The following is an 11,519-nucleotide window of genomic DNA, read 5'->3' on the forward strand; positions in this document are numbered from 1 at the left end:
CTGTAAAAAAAAAAAAAAAAAAATCAAAATATCAGGTCGGGTCGGGAAATGTTGAGACTGTCGAGTTCCTATGCCTTTCTCCCCTCCGCGTCACCGCGCAGCACAGCAGTCGGCTGCACATCACAGGCAGAAGTGAAGCCCTCCCTCCCTTTCCAGCTGTGCTTGTCTTGGTGTGGAGGTGAGTGGTGATTAACAAAAGACTAAGCTACCTGTGCCTCGAATTTACAGCTAATTATCCAAAAGACAAAAGGCAAATATAGTTAATTTGTCTTGCTAACATCCATGACTCATGAGAGAGCTACAATGTAAGTTAGCTAAATAGCTAAGGGAAATAGGAAGTCTAGTATGTTAGACCAGTGTACGTTTTTTCACTGCATGATTCAGTTTATTAAAATGCATTAAGAATGATCACAAAATTCAAGATATGAGGGCAGAAATGTATATATTTATATAATTTCATATAGTTAATCAGTATCACGCGAAGACTGGCGTTTTTTCCACCAAAAAGCAGCATGATTACAAATGTGATATTGATTTTATACAGCAGTTCAATAAACAAGAATTTAATATTAAGACACTTACGTTTTAGACACAATATTGACTGTTTTTTTCTCTATTTCGCCAACAAATATAATTCCAATTTGCGTTTCTGATCAACATGACATTGTTTTGTTTCTGAAAGAATCAACCGTTTAAATGATTCAGTTCAGTCCAATGACTCACAGTGACTTGCTGCCACCTACTGACAAGTTTAATTTCACATTTAACGTATATTTTCATATATTTTTAAATAATTTCAAAGATCAGTATTCAACGTTTTATGTTTAAAATATCAAAACAGTATTACTGCATTTGTAATTTTAGGTTAAATGCATTCATGTCCTGCATTAAACCGTGTGTAAATGCATCTAAATGCCACTTCTAATGCAGCTTCTGTGTTTTCTCTGCATTGCAAAGATTAATGTTGTCAATACTGATTTAATTTGCTTGGTTACAGCCCAAATGGCTTATTATTCTAATTGACTGATTCAATTTAAGAATTTGACTGAAAAGATAATGCACACTTTTAGAAAAAATGGCTTTATAAAGGTAAAATGCACATTAAAGGTAAAAAATATATTTAAACTTGTTGGAAAATATTAATTTCTATCATTGCTGTGAACTGATCACCACACAGAATATGAAGAATATCAAAAACTTTAAGAGTCAGTTGTCCACGGTAGTCCTTAAGATATCAGCACAATAACACACTCGTTATCGGTAAAATCCCAGAAAATATTGAGATATATTTTTTGTCAATATCGCACACCCCTAATATATTTAATGTTTTGTTTAGAAATTAAATTAAAATAAATATAGGCTAAGTGCCCTTTTTTCCACTTGAGCCCCTGCCCCTCAAAATGTCTGTGCACGTCCCTGTTTGTGTGCACGATACATACTGCACATGAGTATTCTGTAATACTAATGAACTACACGTAGCCTACTTAGGATGCGAATAATTTGTGGCGCTACCGGTCTATGATCATTTATTCTGGTACCTAACAAATATAGCCTACAGTGTTAGTCTTTTACACGAAGCGCAAGTTCCTCGTCCAGCAGTGACAGATGAAGGAAGGTGGCTCCACCCCTCTACTAACATCTCCCATCTGAGAGCTCATTCATACTGAAGAAATGTGCTGCACGAGCCACGCTCAACCTAAGCGCGCGCGACACATCTATCCACACATGCTCGGAGAAGAAACCACAATGCCACCATCGTGCAAGTAGCAGGCTGAATGGAAAATGGATATATTATGCACTACGTTTGTTGAACACAAGTGCGTAAAGACCAACGGATGGGGAACTATAAGCACTTCGTGGCGCGCTGTAGCTGGAAGAAAACGTCCATGCGCTCGGTCTGATCACCGGATAATCTGAGAGGGAATGAGACGAGTGAAGTCGTGAAAGTTAGACCGAAGGAAAATGTCGGCGACAAATGTCTCACCTTTGTCCAACAAAACCAACCAATATGAGGACGCGGTTGAGAGCAACTGGCAGCTTCTCTTTGGTTTATCCTTCGCCATCGCCACTGTCACTTGCTTGGGAGGTTTGTACTCGCTTATGTCGCTGCTCAGGATGAGAAGCAAGTCTTCCCTCTGTCTGATAGTGGCTTCTTTATCAATAGACGACCTGATCAGCGTCGTGCCGCTCACGCTCTTCATGATCTTGCAATGGAGGAGCGGAGATGCGAACCGGTCGGGCGCAATGTGCACTCTGTCCGGTCTCCTTTACGTTTTTCAAGGGTTGTCAAGCAATATGAAAGCTTGTCTCATAGTTGCATACACTTTTTACGTGACAAAACGCTTTGGAGTGTATCAGACGGCTAACCAACCTCTCGGGGTGTTTGTGGCTGTGGTGGCGGTGTGGACGGTGAGTCTCGCGGTCAGCGTCCTGCCCGTGTGTGGCTGGGGTCGCTTCGCCCCCGCTTCTCTCGGCTGTCTCCCGGAGAACGACAGCCTGTACGTGCTACTGCTGTTCGCCGTTTACTCACTGTGTTTCTGCGGGCTGGTAGTTTGCTCGATTCCTCTAATCTACCAGCTCATGTGCTCCACGGAGGCCCTGAGAACATTTTACCCGAGCTATTTTGAAATTGCCGGGTCTGCTCCGCTGTGTGAGATCCCCTCTCTGTCACGGGATAGCTTGGAGAAAAGTTTGGGAGCCTACAATGAATTCAACTCAAACACTGGCAGTTTTGAGAACAAAACGGAGACGTATTCTTTCTCATACTCTCCAGCAACCGGTCATTTCCAGAAAGATGAAGCTCAGAGTGCACGACATTCCCCTGTGTTTTTCTCTCAGAAGCGCTTCTCGATGATTCTGGCCATGGCGCGAATGGTTCTGTGGATGCCAATGATGGTGAGATCTATAAAAGCAATTACTTTTCACTTGAAAAATAATTGATTTGTTACACTGAACTATTAGTTATTGTTACACTGTCAAAATGAAAAGGTAGGCTACTTGAGGCCTCATTTGGGGGTTCCTCAGACTATAGAAAGACCAATAATCATTGCTGATCAATATTGTCAAGTTTGCAATATTTTGTTTTTCAGTATATTCATAATGCATGTTATGGATTAATGTTGTAGTCTAATGATTGTTGATTATTGTGTGAAAAAGTGGAGAATATATTTAAAAATTGGTCCAATCCCATATCAGTTACTGGTACCACCATCATTTCGATTTAAGACTGCCACACTGGCAGAATACTGTGGAGTTCATCCTATTGTGTAGTAAAGGAACTTAATATTTCAAGTGCCTCAAAGCCTTTGCTGTCCCCTTACAGTGGGTGACTGGGGAAACTGTTGACAGCTTTTAGACTTCAAGCAGGAACTCCATGATGTAAGTTCCTCAGAGAACTGGCCTTTTTGAAAGAGAACCTTGTGGTTTTCATAAGGTTTACTAGTTTGGGAATCTGAGAAACCACAGAAAGTGCCTTATTTACTTTGCACCAGTCTAAAATGTCGTCTTCAACTGTGTTCATAGATATATTTTCTGTTCGACGTCAGGGAAGGCCTGAAGGCAATGATATAGGCTGACCTTTCAATATAACCTGTCAATGTAAATGTTTCTTTTAATTTCATTTTTCTTTTTTATTATTATTTGGTCAGTTTAAACATCCTGAAATGATTGGTGATTCACCTATATTTTTCACTGGCAAATGTTGCCCTTGCAGACCCAAATCCTGGTGAGTCATGCTGTTCACATGCACAGCTCGTCCTTGGAGACTCTCTGTTTTTTCCTGACCTTGCTCTCTGCGGCAATCACCCCTGTGTTCATGCTTTCGGAGCGCTGGATCCATCTGCCGTGCGGCTGCTTCATCAACTGCCATCAAGGCTTAGGATCCGAGGTTTCCAACGGTTGGTACACTGATAAAGAACCCCATCACCCTAATGTAGGCCGTTTTGTTTTTATACATTTTTATATAGGTTTATAGAAAGAACCTGGTGATTTATTTTAAACAATTCATTTAAAATGTTGTATAAATGGTATATTTTGGCATATGTCTTCCATAAATATATCTTATTTATGTGTGTGTGAGAAATAAAATTAAAATAGCTTTCCACATTGCCACATTATCATTTATGTGTTCTTTGCAGCAAAGAAAAGGAGATTTGAATTCAACCTCTCATTCCAGCAAGGCTATGGCATTTACAAGATCTCCCACATCAAGTCACCTTCCATCGAGAAACCCTCTTTTAACAGTTTATACAGCTGCGATTTCTCTGAGAGCAGAGTGGCAGTGCTGGACAGTGGTCAGAAGTTCAGCACCACGGCAGCAGAGGACAGCTCCCTCCACAGCGAGCTGCTGCTTGAAGAGAGAGCAGACAGCCACCCTCAGAGCTCCACAGAAAGGGACGGACCATGCAATGTCTCACCTCATGTTTCTACCTGCGATCGTGAGGATCTTCACCTCGACAACTCGTCTGTATTCGATGGTCCTGAGAGGAGGCTGTCCCACGAGGAGTGTCATAAAATCGAGCTGACTGACTGGGAGTGGTGCAGGAGTAAATCAGAAAGGACACCCCGACAGGTAAGATCACACCCATTTAACAGGCATAAGGGATTTAAGGGAAGTTACTTCATTTTGTTGTCAGGTAACAAGAAAACTACAGTAACAGGAAATTATATCATATTGTGTATATCACTGCAGACCCCATAAAAACAAGTCTCAAGTCTCTTGAAAATATCAGATAATTTGAGCTTTTTATAAAGATTTGATGTAAGTTTTTTCAAAACTATGAATACTTTTCTAAATAATATTGCATAAGAATTTTAAGATATATTATTTAATATTTTTTTCAGTTTTTTCATTTCTGATATCCAGTTATAATAACATAATAATAATTATAATAATATCCAATTTTCTCAGCTTTGCTCTAAATACAATTAATTTTTATTGCTCTTACTATATTAGGTGCTTACAATTAAATATGTGAGTCATATGTGTTACAGGAAGGTTTGCATGAAATGAATATTTGCCCTAAATCTATTTTGTCAGTGCATGTTATCGACCTAATTTTTAACGTAATAGTGGACACAACCACTATTATTTTTCTAGTTATTTACTTATAGCGGCTATTAGCCGTTGGGAGTAACGCATTACAAAAGTAATAATATTACTGTAGTATATTAGCCTACTTTTTGCTGTAACGCAGTAATATAACGCATTACTAATCAAATTTGGGTAATATTATTACTCGTTACAATCTCAGTAATGCAAGTTACAACAACATATTTTAACTCAAAATTAAGTGGTGAATTTACCAACACCGCAAAACAGCACCAGAGAAAAAATTCCGTGGGTAAAATAGTTTGTCTATTTCCTGTTGCTGGAATTAGATGGTTGAGATGACTGCAGAGACAGATTCTACATTTGTGAGATGGACACACTCTTGTTATTTTCAGTTCGTCGGAGAAAAGGATAAGAATGCATAGACAGGTGCAATATGTGCGACACCAAACTCTCAACATGGAGAAATAGCACGAGTTATCGGAGAGAGCTGCGGGGTCGGAGAAGTGAAAACGTCTGCGGACGAGCGCAGACAAGCAACAAAAATGAGAAGAGAAAAAAGGCGGCGGACGAGGGCAGACAAGCAACAAATATAAATTTAACTAAAAATAACAAAATGTGTTTTGATTTAGAAATAGCGCGAGTTATCGGAGAGAGCTGCGGGGTCGGAGAAGAGAAAAAAGGCGGCGGACGAGGGCAGACAAGCAACAAATATAAGTTTAACTAAAAATAACAAAATGTGTTTTTATTAAATCATAGTCTATAAAATGAATGAATATGCGAAATATTTGACTTAAATAGCCTAATTAACAGATTAACAAAATGAAAGGAAAAGACATATGCTGCTGAGTTGGTTCGGCTATTTGTGTTGCGCGGTGCTCTACGAAAGTCCACGGAAAGGAAACCGAGATGACATAAATAAAAGTAAACACATTGCAGTTTCGAATGATCTGTATGACCAAAAATGACGGAGTATTTTTTTGTTGTTTAGCATCAGAGAAAAAATTCCCAGGGTAAAATAGTTTGTCTATTTCCTGCTGGAATTCCATGGTTGAGATGACTGCAGAGAGGGATTCTACATCTGTGACACAGACACACTCCATGTTATTTTCAGTTCAGCAGAGAAATTGAGAAGAAGGCATAGTCAAGTGCAATCTATGTGCGACATCTAACTCTCAAAATCGAGAAATAGCACGAGTAACTGAAGAAACACCGGGACTGGTGCCACAAACACTAACCGCGAGAGCTGTAGGGTCGGAGGAGAGAAAGAATGTGGAGTATTTTCCGCTGTTCGATCTCGAAGGCGCCTCACGCACACACAATTCAGCACTGCAAACATTGCGGCCTGTTCATTATCAGAATAAAATACAGTCAACCAAACATATAGATACACTGGTTAATTTAAATAGTGCGTACTGCGTAGTTACAATCCGTGCCGTTCAGCCTGAGCTCAGGCCAAACACACATTTGCTCATGTGAAGAGGATGTTTTTAAAGCGCGTTAAGTAGGCTAAGCCTGGTTTACATAATAAATAATAGTTTTGCATTCAAATTCATCACAAATATGGACACATTTAATTGGATTAATGCCGAATGAGAGAGGTAGGCTGTGCGAGAACGCCGTTTGCTTTCAGTTTCGCATTGAATTAGCCTATTCGTTTTGGCTTGTTTAGCAACTTATATTTTTCATTCTTGTTTTCTTCTGAAACCGTTCAAAATAGCCTATAGGCTAGGTATTGTGTTTATTGTTTGTATATTATAACATTTTGCTTTATTTACCGGTATTACATTTTGGACGTAACTTGCCCAACACTGGCAGCTAATGAATTAGACATAATACATAATTTATGTATTAATATAATATATATATATATATATATATATATTAGGGCTGTGCGATATTGAAGAAAAATGTGATATGCAATAACTCATTAAATGGTACTTCATGCACTGAGCCCAGAAGGGTCTGACGCTGGTAGGTGGGAACGTACGTCTTCCCTACTGGGCAGCCCGGTGGAGCAGGTTCCGTGTGAGTGGCGTCACGGATGTCCTGGTTGATGTTCCACTGTATGGGGCTGACGATCAGGGCTGGAGGGAGAATGGGTTCTGGTTCCGTTGGACTGTCGGGAGAGTGAAGACGGGATAGCGCATCAGCCTTGCAATTGCGATTTCCAGGTCTGTAAGTGATTGTGAATTGGAACCTTGTGAAGAACAAAGCCCATCGGGCTTGACGAGGGTTGAGTCTTTTGGCTTCACGGAGATATTGGAGATTCCTATGATCAGTGATCACTGAGAAAGGGTGATGGGCTCCCTCCAGCCAGTGACGCCACTCCTCCAGGGCCAGTTTGATGGCGAGCAGTTCCCGATTGCCGATGTCATAATTCTGCTCCGCCGGGTTCAGTTTCCTGGAGAAGTAAGCGCAAGGATGGAGGATTGGAGGTTCCCGACATTGCTGTGACAGCACGGCCCCGACGCCGATGGTAGAGGCATCAACTTCTACTACAAAGGGTACCTGGGGATCCGGATGGTGAAGGATGGGGGCTGTGCTGAAGGCCTCCTTGAGCTGGTTGAAGGTTTCGCGAACCCCAGGAACCTTTGTAACTCTTTCACCGACTGTGGAAGCGGCCATTCCCTGATGGCCTTCACCTTCCACTGGTCCATCTGGATACCCTCCTTGCTGATGACATATCCGAGGAACTGGACCGAGGAGCGATGGAATTCGTTTTGTAATGTTCAGACAGATACTGTAAGTCTGTTGACATATCTACACATTCATTTGAGTGTAACGCAAAAATAATTTCTAAATCTCTAATTAACAGCCAATGTATAAAACCAAGTCCATGTACAACATTTTGTTTAATTTTATTTAATCTGTCACATTCAAATGTAGCCTACGTCGTAATATGGAAGAAAAGAGCTGTCTCTACTTCCATTTCATCACAACTTTTAGTGTATAGTACCGGTGCACTCAGTACTACTGATAATTGTTTTTCTTCTGGCACTTCTGAATTATGCTGATAAAATTAAACTAGATATTCACCACCACAGCAACCTGAAATGGTTATTATTAAATATTTTAATCACTTATAGACAGCTGGATTGGCTATATCTCTGATTTGTTTTTATGTTTACAAGGGTAAATCATAAAGCTTAGATACACACTGCTCTGCAGGAGCTGGACTGTGATGTAAGTGAAAGGGTTATTCATGTTGAGTGTTTAATGGAGCTGATGAGTTTAACAGAAAATAAATTACCTCATGCTTTCCAAAACAGATTTATCCAGTTATAATAAAGCCATGCAAAAAGAAGCGATTCGATTAACATTACAATAGTGTTAATGCGTAGACAATCCCTCCAACTGGACAAATTATTATGTAGATTATTTTCATTACAACACACAAACAAGCCATTTATGTGTATTTCCACACTGAATGTATAGTGTCAGGAACACAATCCACACTGAGACAGGCAGAGGCTCTTATTCAGACACACTGACATGATTGACTGCTGTTTTGCTAAGAATTGCTTTGCTGGCTTGTACAGGCGTGGTCTCACCATTCACACATCCAGTTCACTGTTCCAGTATTGGGTCAATTCTATTGTAAATGTAAATAGACAAGGACCGTTCAATTAATTAATAACTGATGCTACTTTGATGTATGCCTATGTATTAAAGGTTTATAGATTGTGAATAGTGGAATAGGACTGGCGTTGATCTGACTATCTCCCTCCACTAACATCATTTTGATCTATGTATTAGCCTTGGAGGCATCTTGCAGGCACACTCTTATTTAAATTCTTTTTTTTTTTCACCTAAATGCATTTTTCATCATGATTCACAGTTGTAGGCTAATAATAATCCATATAACTTGTATTACATGAGCTATAAATTTAGCTATGCAACAAGCTAAAACATGATTTCATCTGTTTCTTGGTTGTGTTGTATTATAAACTTCCTCTTTATTTTAAACTTCTTTTAATTCCGGCAAATTTGTCTTTGCTTCTGCAAGGACGAATTAGCTGTCCTACCTGTCTCCCTGTAGCACTGTCTAGGCATCTTACATTACGGGCATTGCAGTTTATTGCTCTGGTCACATCTGCAGTCTGCTGCCTCCCTGCAGCAGGTCTATGGCATGTTGATGCAGGTGAGCAGGGAGCTTGGGTATCTGCTGGGAAAATATAGTTTTCATGTAAATTCAAGCATGGTACTGTAATAGGATGCTATCTTTGCAATAAGTCAGTTTCATCATTTCATCAGTCTCACATCAAGTACAATGCCAAGCATCAGATGGACTGGTGTAAAGCAGGGGTCTCCAACCGTTTTTCATTCGAGAGCTACTTTTTACATAACATGTAAACATGGTATAATACATGTTCAAATGTGCTAGAAATGGTCAAAAAGTACTGATACACACACTGAAATCTGTTTTATGTCGAAAACCAACAAAAGTAGCAACACTATGCACGTTTTGTTTGCATAAACATTGAAATAAAAACATTAAAAACGTGTTGAGCCTGCATGGGACTCTTACTAACTTTGCTTAATGCTGAGCAAAACATGGGTTTACAAATTGAGATCGAATACGAGTATAATGAAAATTAAAATAGTAAACGAGATAATTAAAATAAGTTCACTGCCGATATGTCAAAACAAATAATTTATTTGCATTGGTGGGGTGGGACACCTGTCTATATTATCTCACTCTGATTGGATGAAAAGTACATCTTGGCCATGAGCTACTGGTAGCTTGCGAGCGACGTGTTGGAGACCCCTGGTGTAAAGCATGCCGCCACTGGACTCAGGAGCAGTGGAAACGTGTTCCGTGGAGTAATGGAGCGCTTCTCTGTTTGGCAGTCTGATGAATGAGTCTGGGTTTGGAAGATGCCAGGAAAATGTTACCTTCCTGACTGCACTGTGCAAACTGTAAAGTTTGGTGGAGGATGAATATTGGTATGGGGCTGTTCTTCAGGGGTTAGGCTAGGCCCCTTACTTCCAGAAGGGAAATCTTAATGCTTTAACATACCAAGACGTTTTGGAAAATGCTAAGCTTCTAACTTTGTTGGAAGAGATGGCCCTTGCCTATTTCAACATGACTGTGTCCCAGCACACAAATCCAGGTCCATAAAGACATGGTTGGATGGGTTTGGTGTGGAAGAACTTGAGCCCTGACCTCGACGCCATCAAATGATGTTTTATTAGCAAAGTTCGGGAGGAGCATCTTCAGATAATCAACTTTATTAGAACAATAGTCAATATATATAGAGCCAACTTACCTCTGAGATTGTGAGCCAGGCCTTCTCGTCCACCATCAGTGCCTGACCTCACAAATGCTCTACTGGTTGAATAGGAAAAATTTCCACAGAACCACTCCAAAATCTAGAGAAATCCCTTCCCAGGACGAGGGAGGTTGTTATAGCTTCAAAGGTAGGACCAATCCTGTATTAATGTCCATGTATTTAAAATGTGTCCCAATATTTATGTCCATATAGTGTATCTGTCCATCCATCCATCCATCTATCTATCCATCCATCTTTTTTTGTGATCTTGATTTAATATACTGTAAACAAATTATAAGAGCAGGTTTGAGTATAGTTTGCACTGTCCTTTCATTCAGTAAACAGTACACAATTATTGTTGATGGGCAAATGTGGTAAGCTTAGATGGTCTTTCTGTAGATGGTATTTTTGTAATGGGGAAATTATTAGATTTATGACTACAAAGGAGTTCCTCTATGTGCCCTGCTGCAGTGGGCTCTACTGCAAGCCATCACTTTGAAACAGCGGGTAATTGGGAGTTGCAAAGAGAAAATTTACAGTTGGGTTAGTTTAGGCTCTTAGCATGTTTGGTGCCAAAACAGCAGGTTTATAAAATACTCTCTTGTGACTTGGAAACCCCACTGGGCTGCTGCAGCACAGAAGACTATGACTGTCACTGTGTATCTGCTACTGAAAGCAGGAAGCTAGATCACAACTTAGACCTTCAGATCCTCTGGTGGCAGTGACCCAGAGTAGGAGGAGAGGTCAGACCTAGCACCTGGGGCAGATTAGTAATTGTGAGTATATTGAGAACTCGGGTCAAAAGTTTACATCCCCCTTTCAGAATCTGCAAAATGTTAATTATTTTAGCAAAATAAGAGGGATCATACAAAATGCAGGTTATTGTTTATTTAGTACTGACCTGAATAAGATTTCACATAAAAGATGTTTACATGTAGTCCACAAGAGAAAATAATAGTTGAATTTATAAAAATGACCCCATTCAAAAGTTTACATCCCCATGATTCTTAATACTGTGTTGTTACCTGTTTAGTGATAGTTGTTCATGAGTCCCTTGTTTGTCCTGAACAGATACAATGCCTGCTGTTCTTTAGAAAAATCCTTCAGGTCCCACACATTTTTTGGTTTTCCAGCCTTTTTGTGCATTTGAACCCTTTCCAACAATGACTGTATGATTTTGAGATCCATCTTTT

The 11,519-nt window shown here is 39.9% G+C and overlaps 1 protein-coding gene across 1 annotated transcript in view; it reads left to right on the top strand.

Annotated features, from left to right (window-relative positions):
- Positions 1-1,962: 1,962 nt before the first annotated feature.
- The window catches only part of LOC107695439 (probable G-protein coupled receptor 149), a 34,885-nt gene continuing 25,328 nt past the window's right edge, over positions 1,963-11,519 (top strand). The window contains exons 1-3 of the mRNA XM_016495344.1: positions 1,963-2,895; positions 3,713-3,896; positions 4,137-4,570. Of these exons, the coding sequence (XP_016350830.1) occupies positions 1,963-2,895; positions 3,713-3,896; positions 4,137-4,570 (1,551 nt within the window). The remainder of the gene's footprint in view (positions 2,896-3,712; positions 3,897-4,136; positions 4,571-11,519) is intronic.

This window comes from Sinocyclocheilus anshuiensis, unplaced genomic scaffold, assembly GCF_001515605.1.
Source record: "Sinocyclocheilus anshuiensis isolate Anshui unplaced genomic scaffold, SAMN03320099.WGS_v1.1 scaffold678, whole genome shotgun sequence".
Lineage (NCBI taxonomy): Eukaryota > Metazoa > Chordata > Actinopteri > Cypriniformes > Cyprinidae > Sinocyclocheilus > Sinocyclocheilus anshuiensis.